The sequence below is a fragment of the Meles meles genome, chromosome 8, assembly GCF_922984935.1.
Source record: "Meles meles chromosome 8, mMelMel3.1 paternal haplotype, whole genome shotgun sequence".
NCBI lineage: Eukaryota > Metazoa > Chordata > Mammalia > Carnivora > Mustelidae > Meles > Meles meles.
The window spans coordinates 118875692-118901878 of record NC_060073.1 but is presented as its reverse complement, the minus strand read 5'-3'; the positions used below and the strand labels follow the sequence as shown (position 1 = coordinate 118901878).

The 26187-nt window shown below is 45.0% G+C and overlaps 1 protein-coding gene across 3 annotated transcripts in view; it reads right to left on the bottom strand.

The window, feature by feature from the left end:
* Nucleotides 1–26187, bottom strand: part of MMP12 (matrix metallopeptidase 12) — a 68100-nt gene that overhangs the window by 6018 nt on the left and 35895 nt on the right. Inside the window, exons 1-11 of one of the 3 annotated variants that reach the window (XM_046017790.1) lie at nucleotides 23725–24019; nucleotides 23475–23540; nucleotides 22071–22318; nucleotides 21351–21499; nucleotides 21140–21265; nucleotides 19063–19224; nucleotides 18467–18590; nucleotides 12713–12846; nucleotides 12188–12347; nucleotides 11395–11498; nucleotides 9617–10485 (exon numbers count right to left, since the gene is read on the bottom strand). In XM_046017790.1, the coding sequence (XP_045873746.1) occupies nucleotides 10385–10485; nucleotides 11395–11498; nucleotides 12188–12347; nucleotides 12713–12846; nucleotides 18467–18590; nucleotides 19063–19224; nucleotides 21140–21265; nucleotides 21351–21499; nucleotides 22071–22318; nucleotides 23475–23540; nucleotides 23725–23829 (1479 nt within the window). In that variant the 5' untranslated portion in view covers nucleotides 23830–24019 and the 3' untranslated portion in view covers nucleotides 9617–10384. Of the gene's footprint in view, nucleotides 1–9616; nucleotides 10486–11394; nucleotides 11499–12187; nucleotides 12348–12712; nucleotides 12847–18466; nucleotides 18591–19062; nucleotides 19225–21139; nucleotides 21266–21350; nucleotides 21500–22070; nucleotides 22319–23474; nucleotides 23541–23724; nucleotides 24020–26187 lie in introns of those variants that run through there. The other 2 variants (XM_046017789.1, XM_046017791.1) reach the window with 2 other exon arrangements.

The window sequence follows — 26187 nt, the reverse complement described above, 5'->3', positions numbered from 1 at the left end:
TGAGGAGATCTTTATAGATCTTGGATATCAGCCCTTTGTCTGTAGTGTTATTTGCAAATATCTTCTCCCATTCCGTAGGTTCCCTCTTTGTTTTGTTGACTGTTTCCTTTGCTGTGAAGAAGCTTTGATCTTGATGAAGTCCCCAAAGTTCATTTTCGCTTCTGTTTCCTTTGCCTCTGGAGACATATCTTGAAAGAAGTTGCTGTGGCTGATATCGAAGAGGTTACTGCCTATGTTCTCCTCTAGGATTCTGATGGATTCCTGTCTCATGTTGAGATCTTTTATCCATTTCAAGTTTATCTTTGTGTATGGTGTAAGAGAATGGTCAAGTTTCATTCTTCTAGTCGTAGTTGTACAATTTAAGGGAAAAAATTCCTACTCTTAGGTAAAATAAGATAGCCCATTACAGCACCGGCCACCATGTTTGGAACTTATGTTCCCTTATACTGCCACAGAAGTTACTGTTTGGTGTCCTGGGTTGTTACTAGAGATCACAATCTGGCTTCCAGCAAGTCAGACTTAGAGCAGGCTGCCTTCCTGAGCTGTTTAGTGTAGAAAGGGAATTGGTTTCCTGGGCAGGTTGCCACGGATTGTGGGTCCAAATTCTGTTTATATAGGATCTGGCCATTGTCCATCTGTATATTCAGACTCGCACAGGAAAACTTGTTTCTACCCCATGGCTTACACACCTCTGTAATGGAAGAAAGCCTTGGGTATGTACTGAAAGGCCTCTTCTTCTGCTATCCACATATTCTTTGCTGAAACTCTGAAATTCATAAGTGCTTTCTCCTGGGAGTTAGGTTTCTTCAAGTTCTCTCAAGTACCTAAAACCAGGAATGTCCAGTGTCCTGACAGACCTGCTGCAACAGTGCTGGGCCCTGCCCTGGGGCACCTCTTCTTCGACTCGTGATTTTTAAAGTAGACACTTCTTTGAAGGGGGTCGCATTATGTAAGAACGACAAAATGAAGGTTTGTACTGTAGTCATCGCTAAACTGAGCGTCAGGTACATACCAGGGCAGGATGAACTCACACAATGTCACTGGTGTGGTGTTCTGGATTTTTCCCCACTAAAACTACATTGTGAGAACAACGAAATCAAGTTTCTGAACTTTCATCACTTTATATAGTTTTAGGTAATTAATGTCTCGGCGTGTGTAATATGGTCAAACAGATGTATATTCAGACCCGTTCTTCCAGAAAGGCAGAAACCACATATCCGTCATCTACGATGTGTCCCACACGGTGTGGGTGGTGCGTCTGACCCTCACACCTGCACCGTACGGTGAAGATCAGCATCCTCATTTCACACGTGAAAAAACCGAAGCTCAGGAAATGCAAACATTTGCCCAAGTCCACGAATGAACTAAACAGCAGGGATGGTGCGAACGTCGTCCAAGCGAAGCCCTGAAAACCAGAAGCACGAGTTTGCAGCGTCTGCAGACTAACGCAGGTCCCTGCATCTCATCGCTTTCTGCCCCCTCCTCGCCTGGACTTAACAGTCCCCACAAATGTCGTCTCTCAAGCTTTCACACTTTTAAAACTGAATCCCTCTATGCGTCTCTTAACCCGTGTCTGTCTGATAATCTGTCACAGTTCGGAGGGCCCCTCTCCTCAGGTTCAGTCCCTGACTTCCATGCCCAGTTTCCAAGTCCAGGCTTTCCTGCCTTCGCCCTTCACTCATGCTGCCCAGATGTGACCCAGTTAGGACCTAGGAGCAGTCACGGTGCGTCACGGAGCTTCAGAAAGCCACAAAGCCTCCTCGTTCACCAAGGTTAGTCAACGTTCCAATTCCTGAAACAGTTCGCAAAGTCTCGCTGACCGTGAATTCCGGAGTGCTGGTCAGAAAACCCAGTCCTCAGGTTCTGAGCATAAATACCCACTTTGATACCTTTGTGTCCCAAAACACATTTCACAATCCTTGTTTCTTTTCAAAGTCATATGTTACTCAGTTACGGGATGGGAACATGCTGTTCTAAGTTATGAATTTAGGGCTTAAGTGGAAAAATGTCTCTTCAAACCTCACTTGTATTCACATCCCTCCCAAGATATCTTCTTGCTAATTCAACTGCTGTAAGAAAGTACAGAAGACTGGGATTTGGGGATCTGATGATAATTTACTGATTATTTTATTTTGCCATTAGTCGTGGGGCCAATTACTATCAGATCGTGCTCCCTGTTAGTTAAAAGATTATCAGCCAAAAGAAGGAAAGTCGGAGTTTCCGACTGGAGTCTGGAGTTAAACAGCCCTCAGTTTGGTTCTGGCACCTACCAGCTCTGTGACACAGAAAAACCGCTTATGTTCTCTATGCCCTTTCATTTCTGTTCTTAAAAAGGCAATAAAAGTCTATCCCACAAGCTTGATATATATTACAGAAACAAATATATACACACACACACACTCCTAGGCACATAGTAAACAGGATTATGCATAACAACTGCGCATCTAGAGTGATGGGAAAAAATGATGTGACCGTATTTCTAACTTGGAACAATTTTTAGTAACAAGGAAGGAAAGAAATATGGAGAAAATGGCAGAGGGAGCCCCTGAAAGTCAGAGAGGTTGCTGGGACGTGAACAGACAGCTGCGGGAGGACAGCAAGACTGGGGAGCTCTGGGTCAGGGAGAAGACCAGACGGGAAGAAACAAGCTTCGGGTGAGTAACTATGAAGTACCAAGAACTCTGCCGACGCGAATCCTCAGAACAAACCTCACAAACATGTGCTATTTCCCTGAGACACAAAGGGGTCCACGAACCTGCTTTAGGTCAGACAGTGACCCACAGTGCAAACTTCCTGACTGATCGATACCGTGGACTCTGCGGAGTGAGTCGCTGCCGACTCTGCTTTCTAAGAGCTCTGTGGTGCTCAAGAGACAAGCCACACACGTGCCCCCGCGCCGGAGCCGATGACGCAGTCTGAAAGGTCCCTCCCCGTGAAACAGCCTCAGACCAACGAGGCTCACTTTTCAACGCTTCCCTGGGCTTGGAGAAGATAGGTGACATCTCCAGGGCTCCCCATTCCCCCTGCACACACTCTCTCACACACACACACGTACACACAGAGACATATGGGCTGAAGCTAGATTAAGGAGGAATGAGCAGCTAGTGGAGAACAAATGGTGGGAAAAAAAGGGAAATTCTCCAAGGTCAAATGCTTATGTCAGAAGGACCCTGAGGACACTAAATCTTGAACAATTTGCAAGGTAGAGATTTTGCACCTAAAAGCTCCTGCCACAAATCCTAGAAAGAGGCCCATGTGGTTTCAGATGAGAAAAATCCTTTTGCTTCCTAACAGAAGCAATAACCAATATTCTTGGGGGGGGGGGGAACACGCTCTTTTTAGAACCTCTAGATTGCTGCAAATTAAGATTCTTAAAAATAGATCCCACAAATTCTTTTTTTTTTTTTTTTTTTTTTTTTTTTTTTTAAAGATTTTATTTATTTGACAGAGAGAGATCACAAGTAGGGAGAGAGGCAGGCAGAGAGAGAGAGAGAGAGGAGGAAGCAGGCTCCCTGCCAAGCAGAGAGCCCGATGCGGGGCTCGATCCCAGGACCCTGGGATCATGACCTGAGCGAAAGGCAGAGGCTTTAACCCACTGAGCCACCCAGGAGCCCCAGATCCCACAAATTCTAATATACAAGGGAACAAATTCTAGGAATGAAAGTCAATAGAAAGACCAAATACCACATTTAGATCCACAAGTCCTTCGGAAATTTTTTTAAATTATGTTCAGTTAACGAACATATAGTTAAGCACGTCGTTAGTTTTTGATGTAGTGTTCAGCGGTTCATTAGTTGTGAACACCGTGCTCATGATCAAATCTATGTATCATATATTATATACAATAAATTAATGTACATTGTATGTACTGTGTGTATATACACACACACACATTATAAAGGTACAAAGACACAAAAGATGAAACCACAAACACGAGCAAGTGAGAAGAGACTAAGAAATGATTAGTCTGATCTGAAAATAAATCCAATGGAAATTCTGGCTTTCCAGCTCTGGTTCCATTTACTCACTTTACATATCTTTCATTTCTGTCTGTATTATGTCTGTGTTTTCCAAGAAACCCTGGAATTTATTTATAACTCTTTTTAACACCCTTTTTCTATAAATCTCATCATTTCTATCATTCCTGCGTATGTTTCCACTGACTCATTGTTTTTTGTATTATGGGTCACATTTTCAGACTTCTTTGCACATCTGGTAAGTTTTTAATTGGATGATAGACGTTGGATGCTATGTGGTTAGATATTTAGATTTTTAAATTTTTTCTTTAAAAAGTGTTCAATTTTTAGTAGGGGCAGGGAGTTAAATAACCTACAGCTCACCATGATCTTTTTTTCAAGGTTTGATTTTAAACATTTGTAGGATGGGTTTAGTGTAGGCTTCCTCTGAGGGCTTTCCAGCCCTCCTCTTATGGTAGCTTTACTGGTCACCGCAAGCCCTCTCCGTCCTCCCCTCCGGCTGGACGGGGCAGAAGCTCTCCCAGTCCTGTGGACGCCCGGGGCTTAGTCAGTCTGGGGCTTCCTGGAGATACATGTGTAGCTTAGCATTCATTGACAGACCCACGGGGACTCCTCTCTCAACTTCCGGAATGTTCCCTCTGCATAGCCGGACAGCATTCTCTTCTGCCACACTCTGCTCTTCCAAGGACAGCCACGTCCGTCTCCCTGAACTTCAACGACGGTCTCCTCACTCAGGGAGACAATGTGCTCTGCTGTGCTGTGTTCTGGAAACTCCCTGAAGATAGGAAAGCAAGGGAGACTTTTGGGCCTGCATTGTTTCTCTTCTCTCCTGGACTATACTTCCCGGCACCCAGTGAACGGAATCAGCTGCTTCATACATTTTGCTCAATCTTTTAATTGATCACAGCGGGAATGAAAATTCAGTACTCATGTCTCCAATAGGACCAGAAACAAAAGTGACCCTGGCAAGTTATGTTTATATGCTAACCACAGAAAGACAAACCCTGGATTTTAATCTCTGTGAGCCGGACGTTTTCTTGGATAAGTAAGCACAATCCTTCCCTTCGGTACCTTACACCCAGAGAATATTTTGATATTCTAGTAATAACGCTAGCAAATCACCCCGAGGGATAATGCTTTCTGTAAAGCCCATTACTTGTGCTTCCGCTACACCCCGTTAACTACTAAGTTGTTACCCTCCCCCGACGCACTGTGGATACGGGATTTGCACTGGGCCTGATTCTGCCCTGTTAACTACTGCACATCCCCACCTGAATGTCCTAAGGCTCCCAGACCCAACAGACCCGATGATCTCCCTTCCATCAACAACACCGATCTTCTCCCTGACCTGCTTCTCCTCACCTTGTCCCTATTCAAGATAAGTTCTTAAACCAGATCCTTAGGATATCATCCTCTATTATTGCTTTCCAGTCATCACCCACACGCAAAGCAGTCACTAAGCCTCACACATTCTCCTGTCCAGCGGTTACAGACCCCCATGCCAGCATCGCCTCTGTCCTACCCATACCTAGGACAGACGCAGGTCTTCCGTGCTCCTCAGCAACAGTAGCTGTTCTCCCTCGGACTTAGCCTTAAGACCTTCTGAACTACGTCCACACCGCATCAGAATGACCTTCTAATAAGGAACATAGTCATTTCTCTCTCAGGTCCCGCCAACAAAGCCAGCTCATTTATGAGACAAGGGTCAGACTCACGACAGGAACGGTCCCTCATGACGTGGCGTGTATCCTTGCCAGGCCTTCCTTCACACTGCACGCTCCAGTCCGTACAACGCTACTCTTCGTGTACTACGGGTCTTTAAGGAGGCTGCGTCTTCTGTCTTGGATTCCCTTAGTTTAACATTTTCTGCCTGACAGACTTCTCTCCTTTTAAAGCACGTCAAGAATACCATTTTCCACCGTATTCTGTGCCCCGATCTGCTACATACTTGTCAGTCTACCCAATTCATTACACAGTGATTTGTGGTTTATGCATCTTTTTTATGTTTTTACCATATTCCGTGCCTTTGAGGGCAGAGATCGTCTCAGTCCTCTTAGGCCCCTCATGCCTTTCACAGTCTAGAATCTGTAGATTCTCAATAAATACTTTTCAATGAAGGAACAAAGGCCAAAAAGGTGAAGTGGGAAACTGTATGCCACCCAAAGCGACAGCGTCCTCTGCTGCACGGTTAGAGGTAGAGGGCAGACAGGATTAGGAGGACTGCATGTTGGCTCTGTCTGGCTCGACGAGTTGCTCAACCAGCATGTGGTCTTCCCCACTTGGTGGCCCAGACGGTGGGAATGCTGTGTGCTCCCTGCTGGCTGCCTGGTGCTCAAGTACAATTTTCAAAAAAGTTAAAAGTGACTTTAATGTACATATGAGAGGAACATGCTGAAGATATTGTCCAACGCATTAACCAATGAGGGAACTGGTCTAAAGAAAGGTCTTAAAAGTATGTGTGCAGTAAGACACAATGTGAGACAGGAACCCATCGGAATCCTAGAGGAGAACACAGGCAGTAACCTCTTCGATATCAGCCACAGCAACGTCTTTCAAGATATGTCTCCAAAGGCAAAGGAAACAAAAGCGAAAATGAACTTCGGGGACTTCATCAAGATCAAAAGCTTCTACACAGCAAAGGAAACAGTCAACAAAACAAAGAGGCAACCCACGGAATGGGAGAAGATATTTGCAAATGACAGTGCAGACAAACGGTTGATACCCAGGATCTATAAAGAACTCCTCAAACTCAACACACACAAAACAGACAATCATATCTAAAAATGGGCAGAAGATATGAACAGACGAACAGACACTTCTCCAATGAAGACATACAAATGGCTATCAGACACATGAAAAAATGTTCATCATCACTAGACATCAGGGAGATTCAAATTAAAACCACATTGAGATACCACCTTACACCAGTTAGAATGGCCAAAATCAACAAGACCTTAAACAGCAAGTGTAGGAGAGGATGTGGAGAAAGGGGAACCCTCTTCCACTGTTGGTAGGAATGCAAGTTGGTGCAGCCACTTTAGAAAACAGTGTGCAGATTCCTCAAGAAATTTAAAATAGAGCTTCCCTATGATCCTGCAATTGCACCACTGGGTATTTAACCCAAAGATACAGATGTAGTGAAAAGAAGGGCCATCTGTACCCCAATGTTCATAGCAGCAATGGCCACGGTCGCCAAACTGTGGGAAGAACCAAGATGCCCTTCAATGGACGAATGGATAAAGAAGATGTGGTCCATATACACTATGGAGTAAGGATGGATGAATACCCAACTTTTGTATCAACATGGACGGGACTGGAAGAGATTGTACTGAGTGAAATAAGTCAAGCAGAGAGAGTCAAGTATCATATGGTCTCACTTATTTGTGGAGCATAACAAATAACATGGAGGACATGGGGAGATGGAAAGGAGAAGGGAGTTGAGGGAAATTGGAAGGGGAGGTGAACCATGAGAGACTATGGACTCTGAAAAACAACCTGAGGGTTTTGAAGGGGTGGGGGTGGGAGGTTGGGGGAACCAGGTGGTGGGTAATAGGGAGGGCACGTATTGCATGGAGCACTGTGTGTGGTGCAAAAACAATGAATACTGTTACGCTGAAAAGAAATTTAAAAAAATGAAAAAAAAGTATATGTGCAGTCAGAAATGTAAGAACGAATTTTCTGATGATGTAAATGCATTAATATCTTACAGAGCAATAAAATGTAATGTTTGGGGTTGTCTCTTCTACCAGGCAGAAATCAATTATACTTCTAACAGGTATCTTTTATTTGAATTTATTTGTATTGCTGTCGGCAGAAACAATTTGCATTACTGCCATTTTTGTACTATCTCTGTCCTTATGGATTTATAAAATCGTCCGGTTGATGAGAAGTCAAAGGCGCCCATGCTCATCAAATCAACAGTTCTCCAGCTCATGTCCAGATGCCCAGCGCTCCAGCTTCCAGATGTTGGATAATTTCTTCCAGACATTAGCTTCCACTACATTTCCTAAGCAAAGTGCTATTCCGTGGCCTGGACACGCAGGAGAGCCCTTCTGACGGAGCAGAGACCTTTCCACTGAGCGGCCCAGCGGAAGCGCGACGTGGTGCAGAGAGCCGTGTTTGCTCTGACCATCTTCCGCTTCAGGACTTTGAAAGGCAGAATTTTGTGGTGATTGATAACAGAGTCTAGGGTCAAACTGGCCGGCTTTGGGCTGCGGCTGCAAGGCTGTGTGACCTTGGGCAAGTAAGTTCACCTCTCAGGGCCTTGGTTTTCGCATCTGAAAATGAGACTGATGGCACCTGCCTCACACTGGCCACGAAACCATGCGTGCGCATCACTCAGAGCAGTGCCCGGCCCACGGCGACCGCTGTAAGGGTTTGTTGAAACGGAAAGCTGTGACGGAAACAGAGGCCGGCGGAGGAAGGGCCCTCGTGGCTCTCCGGAGGCCCTTCTTGCGAGCACCGCTGAGACGGAACACAGCGCAGCCCCGGCTTTAGTTCCAGCGCGTCCTCATGTAGGAGAAACAGCCGCCCCCCCTGCCCCCCAAACTACCTAAGGCCAAAGACAACTCAAGCCAGACACCGCGGTTTTCTTTTGATGCTAATCCCGAGGGAACTCTCTGCTTTTGAAGGATGTCCAGTATGCAGTTCCCTGCAGGGAAGTGACATTTCTTCTCAGATTGACACGACCCTATGCCTTGCAAAGACAGCGCTGGGACTATTACATTGAAGAAGCAAGTACTTGAGGACAGAGCTAAGCTGGGAAGAGGGGAGAACTGCAACCCCATGCGGAATCTCTGATCTGCATATTTTCTGACCTCAGTTCATCCCTTTCATTAAGAACGATTAATGCCAATCAGCAGTGTCTGCAAATAAACCAAAAACTCCAAGCATTCCACGAACCCGCATCCTCCTAGTTGGAGCTCGCCCAGGTTTACGTACGACGCAGAACATAGGGAGTGTGGGTGTCAAGGCAGGGACGACAGGCAGAGGCAGTCCAAGCCACCAGCACGATGAACTCCTCGTGCGTCATTTTTCTCAGTACATCTACGAGGCGGCTGACGCTACTGCTTCCTCCTGAAGCGAAGGAAGCTGAGACTTAATGTCTTGTCGAGGTCATGCAGCGATTACACAGTGAGTCTGGCTGCCGTGGAAATCACACGAGAACGGAGAGTTCCTGTTCCATCTCTTCTGTCTGGGCTCGCTGTCGTGCAGTGGGAGCCCTCCTTGGGCTCACACGTGGTCTGCAGGACGCGTCCCTGACCCCAGACTAGGTGGCCTTCATCAAGCTGCCAAGGCAAATACAACTTTTTCCCGTTTGCCATATTCTCATTCACTCGATGGTAGTTATGTGGAGACTTGCTTTTTTTTTTTTTTTTCCATTTTATTTATTTTTTCAGCGTAACAGTATTCATTCTTTTTGCACAACACCCAGTGCTCCATGCAACACGTGCCCTCCCCATTACCCACCACCTGTTCCCCAACCTCCCACCCCTGACCCTTCAAAACCCTCAGGTTGTTTTTCAGAGTCCATAGTCTCTTATGGTTCGCCTCCCCTCCCCAATTATTCAGGAGCAGGTCCAGAACTATTTTCGAAAGACACATTGTTTTTCAAGAAAAAATTCTCAGAAACCAAGTACTTTCTTTCAAAGTATTTATTGGAGCAAAAGAAAAAATATACATATACACTTCATTTAAGATTTAGAAAAATCAACACTGACGACAGAATAAATAACATTATTACCATGATTATATAATCTGCTTCTGTTACTTACACAGAATGTGTAAATGTTAATGTCATTTTCTGGTAGACTCTGTTTCTACTCTGAAACAATTGCAATGACACACTTGCTGAAGCATTTAATGGCCACAGAAACTAGTCATTGCTTAATGTTAGTTAAGGCAAAGAAATAATGATCATTTCTCAGTTCTTGGTTGTTCTAGGACCAAGATATTCTGTTGCCCCTCAGTAAAGTGCCTGTTTCCAAGCTTAATAGTTGAATCAAGTAAAAGTTGACAATGAGGGTTTTCTTTTCTTTTCAAGATTATTTATTTATTTACTTGATAGACAGAGGTCACAAGGAGGCAGAGAGAGAAGGGGAAGCAGGCTCCCCGCTGAGCAGAGAGCCCGATGCGGGGCTCAGTCTCACGACCCTGAGATCATGACCTGAGTTGAAGGCAGAGGCTTAACCCACTGAGCCACCCAGGCGCCCCACAATGGGGGTTTTCAAAATAAAAAAACTTACGTAGTTTGTATAGTCACTGTCTATATGATAGTTTCTCTATAGCCTATAGAGTTTACCTTAAGACACATGGCCCTGTGGTATTACAGACACTGGGCGCGTAGCAAGTATACAATAAATACTTATTTGACTGAAGGGAACTGACCGTCACTAACTACACCATTCCTAACAATCTGACTTGGTATTTTGGTTCTGCACTCTGGTGACACGTTGGGATACGACATCATATTCAAATATGTTTGATCCTTGGAAGAAATAGTAGTGTCCTAAAAATGAAAACAAATCGAGTCGTTTAATTCTTCACTTGCCTTTCTTTAAAAGAAGAAGAAAACACAGGTCTGTGCTTTTACAGGTTACCTACAGAAGACCAAACTTTACAGAGCGTCTATACCAGACATTTGAGAATGTAGATGCTGGGGGCCTGCGCGGGGTGTCCTGCTCCGGATATCTGGTTACTGGCCTGCATTTCACCACTAAATACCTTCATTAATGTCATTGAGACGATAGTTTCATCTTAAAACTGACTCTGAAGATGCGATTTTTGAAAAGCCGCACTCCAGGTGCAGAACGCACCTGGGAGGGAAGAAACTGGGCACGGTGGGGCACAAAGGGGTCTTGACGGAGGAGTAAGACGGACATGGGGGGCGGGAATAAACCTAAACGCCTAAGCCCAGCTGACCGTTTGCTTCGGCTGACTTTGCCTAAAGATATTCCCAGACACAGACACCAACAGGTGTTTTGTATCCCACCCGTAGGCCTAGTCCACGAGGGCCCATGCAGGGTGGGAGGGGCAAGGAAGGTCGAAGATGCGAGGTGTCAAAAAGAACGCGAGCCCAGCTTGCCTGAGTCTTGCCACACGCCTGCCTGCACACGCCGTCCGCCCTGATGCTATCAGACATTCCAGAAACTCAGGCGCACTCAGGGGCTGACGATCATATGCTCCCACCCGCTAATCCACCCTAGAAACCAAGGGTTTGTGCCACGTCACTCAACCGCTGAGCCCACCTGTGCTAAACCAAGCAGGCTATGAATTTTCCCTCTGCAGCCCTACAGCGAACCGCAGGGTCCCATTCTTTTCCTATATGAATCCCTATTCTCTGACCTTGAAGTCTTTATCATCATCAGTGTTTTAAAAAGGGATTTTCAGTATCTTCGTGACTTCCCGATCTACTTACTGTTATAATAGTAGACAGCATCAATGGTGGGTCTAAGTCCTGGAAAGTAGTCGGTGATCAATTTGGGATAACCAGGGTCCATGAGTCGTCTCTTCTCATTGTACCTGAGCAGGAAACCATGAGTAAGACCTCCGCTTGAAGAATCAGATCTCGTGGTGAAGAGCTTGACACTTCCTGACAGGAACCACAAAACCCAGCTAATCTCTCTTGAGAGGCTTTGCCCTGCACTGATAAGAAAACCAAGGACCGAAACAGCTCACTGATTTATTCCAAGCCCCTACAGGGCTCAGATCCTAAAGGTCCCGACTTCTGGTCAGGAACTTTCCCCAGTCCACACAATGCCTCTGCCAGGGCCTGGTCCAGCTTTAGGAAGCCCGACGGTCCCATTCCCTGTTGGCGAGGACCTTGCAGGATTCACTGCCGCTCACAAGATGGTCTCCTCATTTGTCTCCTTGGGTCCAGTGGTTATAAAAAGGAATCCGGAAAGCCACACCCCCTGAACGAACTGTGTGAAAACTGCGTCTCGTCCGTGTGCCCCTGCTCCCCAGCATGCTTCCCACTGTGATTCACGACGTGACATTTTATCAAAAGTGCCGTCTCAAACCGGAATCCCAAAGTACAGGGAACAGAACTAGGATGACAATAGCTAGTCCACATCTGTGTCCTCTTCGTTCCTCTCCTAGGAAGGTCGAGGTACCTCGGGAGTTTACACAGAAAGACTACCTACCGAAGACCCCATTCCCTGCTGGTTTCAGGAATTTTAGGAGTCACGTTACCAGTCATTAAAGCTCACCTCCAATATTGGTCACCTACAAAGAAGTAGGTCTTATAGAGAAGTGGGTTAAAAACAGCTGCATCAATTTTTTTCACGAAGTCTGGAAAGCCCAAAGAATGTATGTTCCTGGGATAGCGCGGCTGTGCTCTCAAATTGCTAATTAACCAGTACTTATCATCTGTGAAGAGAAAGAGAAAAGATCCGCTGGACGCACACCGAAAGAGTAACAGAAACACGGACTCTGTACGGCAACACCATGCTTCACTGCAGTTCTGAAACGCGCTGCTCCTTGCCCTTCAACGTGCTTCATCTCCTACGGTGCTGGAGCTTTTCCACAAGGATTGTGATCTTACATTTGACAAACTTCTCTTGAAATTTTTACACATTACTTACGTATTTAAGCTCTTTTTAGCTCATAGTTCAGACCCACCATGAATTAAGTCTGGAGTGCTTTTTTTCTATGTTTATAAAAATTAGTAGTATTTCCTTCATTTATTCTCTTCCTTGAAGTAGACTCAGTAGCAAACAAAACATTAGAGTTACCTTTAAAAAGAAAAACTTGATTTCTGGGTCCAACTTCATAAGCAGCTTGAATGCCAGATGGTAAGGTCGGCCACAGAGAAGAAATTAAACTAACGTTGCTCATTGGACTCTCAGGGTACCTCCACCAGAAGAATCTGATGAAAGACATTTAGCACATGTTAAAAATCATGACAGACTCAAGAAGCATGAAATAGTCACTGGGAAGGACCTGTGAAATGACTTAATAGTTTTTTTTCCCGAATATCCTCACATTCTGTTCCAGGATGTCTTGACAGAGCACCACAAGGAATGGATCTCAATTAATTCTTTTATAATAACAATAATGTTAACAGTGGCTAACTGAACATAATAAAAAACCACAAAAAACAGTAACAATAATTTTAACGGGCAAGCCACCACATGAAAATACCCTGATATCTGAAATCAAGGGATACAGGTTTTAGTCTGCACACAACTCCTTTACCAGTTTTGCAATCTAAAAGAACCTATTTAGCCCAAATGTCTCAGTTTCTGAATCTCAAGAATGAAGAAAAATGAGACTAGAGATCAATGACAAGAAGAAAACTGGAAAAAAAAAAAACTCTATAAATGTAGAGACTGAATAATGTGCTAATAAACAACCATTGAAGAAATGAAGAAATCAAAAAAGAAATGAAAAAATACCTTGGGGCAAATGAAAATGAAAACACAATGTTCTAAAATCTTGGGGACGCAGCAAAAAAGTTCTAAGAGGAAAGTTCATATTGATGCAGGCCTACCTCAAAAAAAAACAAGAGAAATTTCAGATAACTAATCCTTACTTTAAAAAGATTCTATCTATTTGACAGGGAAAGGGAGAGGGAGAGAGAGAGAGTGAGGGAGAGGGGGAGAGAGAGAGCACAAGCAGGGGAGAGGTGGTAGGAGAGGGAGAAGCAGGCTTCCTGCTCGATCCCAGGACCCTGGGATCCTGACCCTGGGATCTGACTGAGCCGCTCAGGTGCCCCTAAAATAAATAATCTAACCCTCCACCTGAGGAAACTAGAAAAAAAACAAACAAAGGCCAAAGTTAGTTATAAGAAGGAAATAACGTTTGGAGTGGAAATAAATGAAATAAAGACTAAAAATCATTTTCAAGATCAATGAAACTAAGCGCTTATTCTTTCAAAAGAGAAATAAAATTGGTAAGCCTTTATGCAGACTCACCAAGAAAAAAGATAGAGGACTCAAATTAGTGAATTCAGAAATGGAAGAGAAGTTACAATTGATTCCACAGAAACACAAAAGATCATAAAAGACTACTATTAACAATTATATGTGAACAAATTGGGCAACCAAAAATGGATATAAATTTCTGGAAATATACAATTTTCCAAGACTGAATCAGAAAGAAGTAGAATGAATAGACCCATTACTAAAATGAAATTGAATCAGTAATCGAAAATTACCAACAAATTGAATCAGTAATCAAAACTACCAACAAACAAAAATCCAGAACCAAGCAGTTTCACGGGTGAATTCTACCAAATAATCAAAGAAGACTTAAAATATTCCAAATTATTCAAAAGAAGAAGAAGAAGAAGAAGAAGAAGAAAGACTGTTCCCAAACTCATTATACAAGACCATCACTACCTTGACACCAAAGCCAGACAAAGATACTGCAAAAAACCCCCCACAAAATTACAGGCCAACATCCCTGATGGACATGAATGCAGAAATTCTCAGCAAAATATTAGCAAACCATGGCCTTTGGAGACATATCTTGAAAGAAGTTGCTGTGGCTGATATCGAAGAGGTTACTGCCTATGTTCTCCTCAAGGCCAAGGAAACAAAAGCGAAAATGAACTTTTGGGACTTCATCAAGATCAAAAGCTTCTGCACAGCAAAGGAAACAGTCAACAAAACAAAAAGGCAACCCACGGAATGGGAGAAGATATTTGCAAATGACAGTACAGACAAAAGGTTGATATCCAGGATCTATAAAGAACTTCTCAAACTCAACACACACAAAACAGATAATCATATCAAAAAATGGGCAGAAGATATGAACAGACACTTCTCCAACGAAGACATACAAATGGCTATCAGACACATGAAAAAATGTTCATCATCACTAGCCATCAGGGAGATTCAAATTAAAACCACATTGAGATACCACCTGACACCAGTTAGAATGGCCAAAATTAGCAAGACAGGAAACAACGTGTGTTGGAGAGGATGTGGAGAAAGGGGAACCCTCTTACACTGTTGGTGGGAATGCAAGTTGGTGCAGCCACTCTGGAGAACAGTGTGGAGATTCCTCAAGAAATTAAGAATAGAGCTTCCCTGTGACCCTGCAATTGCACTGCTGGGTATTTATCCCAAAGATACAGATGGAATGAAAAGAAGGGCCATCTCTACCCCAATGTTTATTGCAGCAATGGCTACGGTCGCCAAACGGTGGAAAGAACCAAGATGCCCTTCAACGGATGAATGGATAAGGAAGATGTGGTCCATATACACGATGGAGTATTATGCCTCCATCAGAAAGGATGAATACCCAACTTTTGTAGCAACATGGACGGGACTGGAAGAGATTATGCTGAGCGAAATAAGTCAAGCAGAGAGAGTCAAGTATCATATGGTCTCACTTATTTGTGGAGCATAACAAAGAACATGGAGGACATGGGGAGATGGAGAGGAGAGGGAGTTGAGGGAAACTGGATGGGGAGATGAACCATGAGAGACTATGGACTCTGAAAAACAACCAGAGGGTTTTGAAGGGGCGGGGGTGTGGGAGGTTGAGGAACCAGGTGGTGGGTAATAGGGAGGGCACGTACTGCATGGAGCACTGGGTGTGATGCCAAAACAATGAACACTGTTATGCTGTAAATAAACAAATAAAAAAAAATATTAGCAAACCATTTCAACAACACATCAAAAGGGTCATATACCACTACCAAGTGGGATTCATTCCAGGGATGCAAGGATGGTTCAATATTCACAAATCATAGCAAAGTACCACGTTAACAAAATGGGGGATAAATTGCATGATCATTTTAATAGGTGCAGAAAAAGAATTTGACAAAATTTAATATCCCTTCATAACAAAAACTCTCAACAAAATGATTATAGAGGGACCGCACTTCAACATAATAAAGGCCAAGTAGGGCAGACCCACAGCTAAGCTCATACTCAGGGGTGAACAGCAGAGTTTTTCCTTTTATACCAAGAACAACACAAGGAGTCCACTCTTGTCACTTTTAGGCAAGTGTAGCAGCAGAAGCGCTAGCCACTGAAACTCGGCGAGGAAGGGGTAAGAGGCGTGCAAGCTGGACGGAAGCGCTGACATCGCCGTTCCTTGCAGATGACGTGGTACCATCATCAGAAAACCCTCAAGACACCACCAAAACACTAGCAGAATAAATGAGCTAACTCAGTAAAGATGCAGGATATAAAATCAACATTCAAAATCTGTTGCATTTGTATATATTAATAACAAACTATCAGAAGAAATTAATGAAATAATCCCATTTATAACTGCATCAAAAAGAATGAAATACCTAGGAATGAATTTTACCACGGAGGTGAAAGATCTGGACTTTGAAAACTGTAAGACACCGATGAAGGACACTGAAGAGAACGCAAACAAACGGACATACGTCCGCCATGCTCATGGACTGCAAGCAGCAATATTGTTAGAATGTCCGCACTATCCAACGTGATTTGCAGATCCAGTGCACCCCTATCCAACACCAATAGGATTTCTCACAGAACTAGAACAAAGGGTCCTAAAAATCCGTATGGGACCACAAAAGATCCCAAATGGCCAAAGCAATCTTGAGAAAGAACAGAGCTGGACGTAACATGCTCCCAGAGTTCAGGCTACACAACCCAGCCGAACTGATCAGAACACAATGGTATCAGCAGAACAACAGCCACACAGATCGACAGAACAGAGTAAGGAACCTAGAAATAAACCCACACTTATATGATCAGTTAATTTATAACAGAGGAGCCGAGAACAGGGAAAAGACAGTCTCTCCAACAAATGGTGCTGGGAACACTGGACAGCCACATGCAGGGGAATGAAACTGGACCAGCTTCTCACACCGCACACAGAAACAGACTCCAGACGGATGGAAGGTTTAAATGCAGAAACTGGAAACCATTACCCTTCTAGAAGAAAACAGAGGCCATGAGCTCTTTGACATTGGCTTTAGAAATTTCTTTCCTTTTCTTTTTCTTTTTGGATCCATCCCCTCAAGCAAGGACAGCAAAAGCAAAAATAAACAAGTGGGACTACATCAAACTAAAAAGCTTTTGTACTTTTGTACAGCAAAGGAAACCATCAACACTATGATAAGGTAAACAACCCAATAGGAGAGGGTATTTGCAAGAGACATACCCAAAATATATAAGGAACTCAACTCAATATTTTTTTTAAAATTAAGCAATCAGATTTTAAAAATCGACAAACTGCATGGACGTCCTTCCAGAGAAGATGTGCAGACAGCCAACGGGTACATGCTAAGATGCTCCGTACCACTAACCATCAGCAAATGCAAACCAAAACCACAGTGAGATGTCACCTGACACCTGTCAGAGGTCTGGGATCGGATAAGAAAGCGTGAGCGTCAGCGCGGACGCGAGAGAAGGAAACCCTGTGCCCTCTGGGTGGGAACACAAACTGGCGCGGCCACTAGGAAAACAGTCTGGAGGTTCCTGAAAAAATTAACTACAGAAACACTGTACGATGCAACAATTCCACTTCCAGGAACTTATCCAGAGCAAACAAACGCTAATTAGGAAAGACAGAGGCAGCCCCACGCTCACTGCAGCGCTATTCACAACAGCCAAGACGCCGAAGCGACGTAAATTCACCGGGGATGAATGGCTGAGGAAGATGCCAGCCGCACGCGGAGGAGTGTCGCCGTAAAGAAGAATGAAATCCTGCCGTCGGCAACAGCGTGGCTGGACCTAGAGCACACGCTAAAGGAAACACGTCGGACAGAGAAACATCACACGATTTCACTTAAATGTGGAATCTAAACAAAACAAAACACATGAACCAACAAAACAGAAACAGACTCACAGAGAACAAAACGACGGTTGCCCGTGGGGAGGGGATTAGGAGGGGCAAACCTCAGTCCTGTAATAAGACACAGGCATGAAATGTACAGCTCAGGGAACAGAGTCAGTGATGCTGTAACAACTCCATATGGTGAGGAGGAAACCAGACTTATCTGGTGACCACTTCCTAACATGTACATGAACACCGAACTACCGTGTTGCGCACCTGACACGAATACAACAGTGTACGCCAATTCTTCTTCAGTCTAGGAAATGGAGACTATTGTCCCACCGACCAAATTCTAATATTCTCCACGCCCCACCCGTCCAATATCTGCTGCAATCTGTGCCCCAGTTATCCCGGAATTCCTTTCTCTATAATCGAGAGTCAGGACTTTTAAATTGGTACTGTTTTTAGTTCTAGACGCACCCATTTTCACTGTGATTCAAGTGGCCTGGCTTCACGTCCCACCTTATCTTCCATCACCCCAGATTCCTTCTGCAAATCCACTTTTTACCCGTCAGTCTTCTCGTTAAACAGTATGATCACACCACTCTCTCCCTTCCAAACCTCAAGACTGTCTACTTCCTACACAGCCGAGTCCACGTCCCTCCTCAACCGTCCTCTACTTCCTTTTCCATCATTTTGCGCCATTCTCTGGCAGAACATTCTAACAATCCAAGGACAGAGCCTTTAATGTTGGTCAGGTATGAAGACGTTTTTACCTGTCTTTAAAGAAGAAGATTTTATTTCCCATTGTAGTGACAGCATCAAAACTCAAGCTAGGGTTGCAGGTTGGTGTTTGTCTACCGTCAGGATCTGATGAGGGTTGGCGCTTTTCTGGACGTCCTGAAAATAAATACATTTCAAGGAGCATTAGGGGAAAAAAATCTGCATTTTAGCTATTAAGGGGAAGAGCTATTCTTCCTAAAACATTAACTTCCTGGATGAAAAATGCAGAAAAATCCATATATGCTTCCTCCGACATCCACAGGAAGCAGACAATAAAGATCTTTCCGCCTTGGTTTTCCTGTTCCAGGCCGATCGTCTGTCTGCATGCCTTCTCCAAAGACGACAGTGAGGTGGATGGAAAGATCTAACCCGAGGCCCGAGACTCAGATTCTGTTCCTGCCACGGGCGTGAGCACAGGAGGTCTCCTGTGCTTTTCCACAAGACGCAGGTAATGCGCGGGCTACCTTCCTCACAGGGCTCCATGGGGCTCCAGACAGAAGACAGAGGTGAACTTCGTATGAAATGCAGATACCACGACATTACTCACAAGAGTCTTTGTACGGCAAAGCGGTAAAGGAAGTCAACTCACCGTAGAGAGACTGAATGCCACGTACGTCGTCAGCGGCCAGGCGAAAGGTGTGGGGGTCAACGTAACTGTAAGTCGGGAACATGATGGCGTTTCGATCGTTGGAGTGGCTAAGACCCAAGGAATGGCCAAGCTCATGAACAGCAACGAGGAACAAGTTTGTGCCTGAGAGGAACCAACCAGAAGGGGGTAAAGAGCCGTGAAATGTGTCTGCGTCCCAGGACAATGACACACCGGCACTCTGGCATGCAGAGAAGGGACACATTTGGGAAGACTTGACTTATCTCCTTTCCCTCTGACCCAAGGCTTTTCAATGTCGGCATGGCTGACAGTGTAGGCCAGATCATTCCTTGTGCTTATGGCTGTCCTGTGTGTCACGGGTGTTTAGAAAACTCTGGGCTCAACACGTAAATTCAAGTCGTAAATCCCTTCCAGTTTGGACAACCCAAAATGTCTCCAGATGTGTCAAATGCCCCAACCTATTACAATTTGGCCTAAACCTGGATTTCTCCTATTTTCAATCCCAAAAGGCTTTGCACAAAAGATCACCATCGGCCCTTATCTCAGATCATGGGTTTCTGCATGGGGCTCTGTTTCCTACTAGATTGTGCGCTCTTCTGGGTTGGGACTGCCCTCTTTGTCTCTGTATCCACACTGCCCCTCCATCACCCAACGCCGTGACAGAAACAGCAACCACTGAGGGAACTTGTTCATTTAATTACTGGGTCAAAATAGGCTGAGAGTGAGCACTCGAAGTTATAAAGTTCATAAATAACTTAGCTTTTTAAAAGGACAAAATTGTGCCAAATAAAAATAAGGCAACATGGACAGGTGGGAACTACACCCCGGGTTAAAATGAGTGAACCAGGAAATGTGTGCTCTGCCCCAGCTTTTCCACGAGCTGGCTGCTAACCATCTCCTGCTCTGAATCTCCTCTTTCTGAAAAGATCTGTACTATGTTATTTTTCTAAAATCCTTTAGAATTCTAAAACATTTCATGAGGTTGACCAACCCAAGTCCATCGCATCGGATGAAAGATTATACACCCAAAGTAACCCTGGATGAAATGTAAGCAAATTTAACCTGATTGATGAGGCTTTAAAGCTCAACAAGGACCTAATTCTGCATTAGTTGTCTTTGACAATGCAAAACTCTTCTCAATCAAGAATTTGATAAACCTTGGGTCATGGGTCAGACTAAAACAAGGAGCCTTTCTGGTCTATGGAAACAGCCCAGTCTGGGGCAATTTCAGCCAGAGAGAGGGGGTCTCCGCAGAGCCCATTCTTGAAGACTTTCTCGCCATTTACTTTCCATATGAGTCAGTCATATAATCTAGAATTTCCCCTAGAAACATTAGGAAGGTTTGTGATGGGAGGGTGAGAATTTTCCAGTGGGAGGTGATTCTTCCCAACAGGGGAGGCTGGTTACCCCCTCCCCCAAATGTTGCAGAGGGCTGGTTAATTACAGCATCCTCTGTAAAGACACACAAGTCATCGTCAAACGATCAGCTGGGAGTTCTGTAATTCGTATCCCGGAACCTCAGAATACCATGTGACCATACGACTTGGTGTTCTGATACAGGGATTTCTAAATTTTCTGTAATGTAACTCCATCTTTCAGTGTCACTATAAATCAAAGAAATGGTCAGCACATAATGGACCATGCGGTTGACCGCCCACCCAAGGAGGTCTGCTACACCCAGAATCCGCATCCGTGTTGGCTCAAGTTGATGGACTGCCCCGCCAAAAACTGACTGCCTCAATCAGTTTTTCCCTTTCTAAACTGTGGCTTTTAAGGTTCCTGAGTTCACACAAATGAACCAGCTATGCCTCAGATTCTTAAAACTGATCTTTAAGATAATCTAGTCCAATATCCTCAATTTATAGAGGATGAAACTGAGACAAAGTGTTACCTTAGTGACACAATTATAATCAGAATGAGTTTTCCACCCTATCATCGTTTCTCCGAATGAAGCCTTTCAAAATTGGGACATAATTTAGAATTTGGGTTTGTCATGTGTGGTTTTGTTTTTCTCTGTTTTTTTTTTTTGTTTGTTTTGTTTTTGTATTTTTTTGCTTACCTTTGTAGCTTTTAGTCCACATTTCAGCCTCATCAAAATGTGCGTCTCCCCCAATCCCCAGTCCAGGTCCGAAAGCATGGGCTATGACCCCACCTCTGCCATCAAAAGGGCTGTAGTCTCCATGAGCTTTTGGAAAGGAAAGAAAATTAGTCCTCCTTCCAGGCTCTAGGTCATGCCAACGACACAGGTGAAGTAAGCCTACACTCTTTACCTCCAGATGCAAAACGTATCATAATGTCTGCCTCTCCTGAATTAACCTTTCTGAATGTCAGGGGGGTCACGCCACTCCATACTTGAAAAGCCTTCTGGATGGCAATGTCGACATCTGCAGGCCGCATGTCAGGAGTGTAATTATTGATCCTTTACCAGCAAAACAAGGAAGAGAGAGAGAAACCATGTGTTAACTCTGTTGCATTGTGACACTTCGTTTTTGCCTGCGCTGGTGGAGAAAGAATCATTCCGCAAACCGATAGTCCAGGTGACAAAAACCTGCATGATTAGCTGCAGAAACGTGTGTCCCTGGACAGCTTCTTCCGTAACCAGAATCTAACTGGATTTCTTCTCATTCGTGATCGGTGGGTTTTCTCTGTGGAGGACCGACATTCAAGGAAGCGTATGCCTTCTGCCCTCACTCCCTGGCCTCTTCATTTCTCTGTCTTTCCTGTCCCATAATATGTTCTCTTGTCTCTTGTTTATTATAGATCTAGCTTCATTCTCCTTTTATCTGAAACCTTTCTACTATGCTCTGGACAAACAACTCGTCCTTGAGTGGACAACCCCCCCTTCCAGAAAGAATGAATTTTCGTGCAGGGACAGTGCTGACGAAAGGAGGCTTCTTATCTACCTCCAGACTTAGGGCTTTATCGAAAGGTTCAGGTTTCTGGAGGTGGGACCTAAGGGAAGGCAGAAAAGCACACAGCTACCGCGTTACCTGTAGGTAATTAAACGTTTCCTCCACACCGGTCTCCCTGGCATCGTCCTGAAATGATGGATGTCGGGCACCCCACATCGGGGCGTGTGCATCATGTCTAGGGTAGATGGGTCTAGTTTCCCGGTCACTTTCAGCCCCAGGAACTGTTGCATTTCCTGAATTTTATCCTCCATGAAGTCCCTGCTGACTTTCATTTTTGTCGTTGGAAGTCTGTTCATCATGAGACCATAAAACTTTTCCAGGTACCACTGGAAAAAACACATCGAGTTGGACATTGTCATGCATGCAGGGGCTTCTGATGGAGCTCAGCGTGGCTGATGCAGCTGCACTTTGGTGCGTCTGAAACAGGCTCCAGACGATTCATCATCATGAGAAAAAGTCCTAGTTCTCGGTGCTGTCACAGTGAGTCAGAGACTGTTAGCAGTACTGACTGCTGGAAGGCCCCTGGAAACACCTTTATGTGTCTGTCTCTTTGAACTTGTTTCTATTCTTTAAAATCTGTTCCAGCACCTGGCCCATCACAGTGTCAGGTAAGCAGCAAAACCTTAACTGTCAGGGTATGCAAACTACCGATTTAAGTTGGGATGAAATTTTCCTGCTTAAAAATGCAAAGCTCAACACAATGGACAACGATGGCAAATGCAACGTTAAAAGAATCTTAGAGAACAGGGAGATCATCCAGACTCATGTAATTATGGAAATGAAACAAGTGGAAAAAAACCCTATTTTTAAAACAGGCTCATGAAGAAATATCTGGGACGCCAGAAAGTAAAAAGTATTCTCGAACCATCGTGGCAGGCTGAAGTGGTTACATAATCAAGCCATTGCTCAAAGCTCAGATCATTAAATGGTATTAAATGATTATTCTAAAATACTCAGCAGAGGTTGAACTCTAATTTAACTCTCCTTGGCCAAAGCTACTTAGTAAAAGCTTTTTAGTAAAAGGAACAAATTCATCCACCAATTTTATAACACTGTTTCCAATATTTTCCTATGTTCATCTTTGCCAAAGAAAAATACAGTGTTGAAGCCTCCTAAGCCAGTTTTCAACTAGTACTTTTCAAGACAGAACTGGTCAAATGTCACAATTTAAAAAAAAAATATTTATTTATTTGAGAGAGAGAGAAATAGTGTGTGTGTTTGTGTGTGTGTGTGTGTGTGTGTGTGTGGAGGTGGAGAGAGAGAGAGACAGAGACAGAGACAGAGCATGCAATAGTTGGGGGAGAGGGAGAAGCAGGTTCCCCAAGCAGGGAGCCCAACCCCAACTCGGGACTCGACCCCAGGACCCTGAGATCATGACCTGAGCCGAAGGCAGACGCTTCACCGACAGAACCACCCAGGCGCCCTCAGTGCACAAGTTTAGAGACAAACAGGCTGGATGGACACTCGAGCGTCAGTACTTACCTGAGCAAACACGTTGTCTTTAGAGCTGGAAGCGTTAGCCGGTGGAGCGGTTCCGGAAGCAGAGACCTAGGAGACAGTGTCAACGGGAGAGTTTCAGACCACTCCTCTCCCCCTTTCCTCGCTGGCGGAGAAAACGACAGTGCTAAAAGCAAGTCGTCTCCTAAACTGGTTTTCAAGTAGTACGTTTCAAGATAAAACAAGTTCATGCAAGACATTTTAAAGACCAGAATCAGGCTGGGCCAATACTTACTTGAGCCAACAGCCCACCATCTTCTTTAGAGCCTGCAGACTTGGTCAGAGGAACCGTCCCCGAAGCAGTGACCAGCACGGTCAACACCAGCAGAAGAGACTTCATTCTAAGCTTATGAATGGCTCAACCCAGCTTACCCGGTTCCTTCTCAGCATAAAGTTCCCCAAATGCCCCGACTTATATAGCCCTTAGGCCGTGTTCTGTGAATATGAAATCCTTCGAGTGACTCACGGCTGATATCATCCCTTGACTTACCTCAAAAACACGGAAACGGATAAGGAAGATGTGGTCCATATACACAATGGAGTATTATGCCTCCATCAGAAAGGACGAATACCCAACTTTTGTAGCAACATGGACAGGACTGGAAGAAATTATGCTGAGCGAAATAAGTCAAGCAGAGAGAGTCAAGTATCATATGGTTTCACTTATTTGTGGAGCATAACAAAGAACATGGAGGACATGGGGAGATGGAGAGGAGAAGGGAGTTGAGGGAAACTGGAAGGGGAGATGAACCATGAGAGACTATGGACTCTGAAAAACAACCAGAGGGTTTTGAAGGGGCGGGGGGGGGGGGGTGGGAGGTTGAGGAACCAGGTGGTGGGTAATAGGGAGGGCACGTACTGCATGGAGCACTGGGTGTGATGCCAAAACAATGAACACTGTTATGCTGTAAATAAACAACAACAAAAAAAAAAACCACGGAAACACAAGCACAGATCCTTTTCTGAAAGAACCAACAATGGGTCACTTAGCACCGAACTCGAAACTCGGACAACTCAGGCATATTCCCCCACAAATAAGGCCACCAAAACAATGTCTTAGGAGAAACACTGCACACCTGAAATGTTACAATAACTTACAGATGTAGGTTTAGAAAGTTCAGCCTCTGAATTTTTACCGTAATAATTTCCTTATACTTTCTATAGGTGAAAGAGGCCTTTAAAGGAACAAAAGGTAAAAAGTCAGATGAATAAAACCCTTTTGCTGGAATAGAAGAATCCTCTCCAAGCTGAATCTAGCTCCTTCTCAACCTGGCTTCCTCTGGCCTTGGCCGGGCTGCTCGGTTCACTCAGGATCTGCCCGTCAGTCGGCAGAGAAGCCTCGGAGACCGCAACAGCGGAGAATCCAGGCAGAAGCTTTGTGGCAGACGTGGGAGCCGTGCGGCTGCCTCCCTGTGCCGTGCGGACGGCTGGAGGCAGAGGAGCCCCGGGCGGTGGGTCGGGATTCAGTCACTGCTGTGCCCAGGCCCAGGAACCGCGGGCTACTCCCCGCCTTTCCCCGAAGCGGGTGCTCCAGGCGACCCAGGGGCACCAGTGGCAGCGTGGTGGCTGACCGCCCACCTGCAGCTCGGCCCTTGGCAGGCTCTGCGACGTGACCCCTAGGACCTTCAGATACCTCATCTGAAAATGAGGGTAATGATCTTCGGCTCCTCAAGCTTTGCGACGATGAGAAGAGAGGGCGTGTTATGCATGCGAGCGCGTTCTGCACACGCTCCTGGATATTCACTCCCTTCTTCTGGGCCTGAAAGGAGACTGAGGCTGTACGATCTGGGAGGGGATGATCACGTAGAGGCTGTTGCTAAGGTAGTTCTGTCAGACACTGACTGATCTTGCCTCAAGAACTGTGAGAGGAGCATGGTGGTTTGGCTAGAAAGCCGGAGAAGACGGGATTGATCAGAAAGTCAGGTTCTCCACCAGCAGGAACGGTGCTCCGGAGGGTGGGCTCGATCTGCCTTGTCCGCCACCCTATTTCTGAGACAAAAACTGCCGTGACGTTGGTAGGCGCTCGAGAAATACGCACAGATGACGTTTGTTGGAGAAGAGGGCCTAGTGCTGGTCAGTAGTAAGCTTTCTTTGTGGGAGGGCTTGCTACACAGAAGACGTGCTCCTAAACCACACCGAAAGCATCCAAGAACCGGTCTTACTCCCGGCAGGAACCACTCTGGTTCAGGGAAGACTTTCAGGAAGTCTAGAAAGTGTCGGATGTCAGATACAAGGCAAAAGCTGCCCAAGATAAAAAGGAAGGGGAAAACGTCCTCCCTGGCAGGTGTCTAAAAAAACCAGAAACAAAACTATACCCCAGTTTTAATGGCCACAGGTCTTGGCTTACCAAATACCCTCACGTGGGCTGGATATGACGGAGAAGCCAGAGAACACCGCATCGCAAGGGCTACGAGCTTAGGTTCAGTGGGTCAAGTCGACCAGCCTGAGAATTTGAGCTCGTTTTGCCATCTTTCACAATCATTAATCTCCTAAGCCTTAATCTCTCTGTTTGTGAAATGGAATAAAAACAGCAGCTATCTCCAGAGTCGCTACCAGGATTATGTTAAATCATAGGGAAGAACACTTAGCCGCATGCCTGACGCACCTTACGGTTCCACGACTTGCTAGCCTCCTTCCTCTCCTGCTCTCATAGGTAAGATGCTTAGAGGAGGTTGGTAATGGAGATGAGAAGGACGGT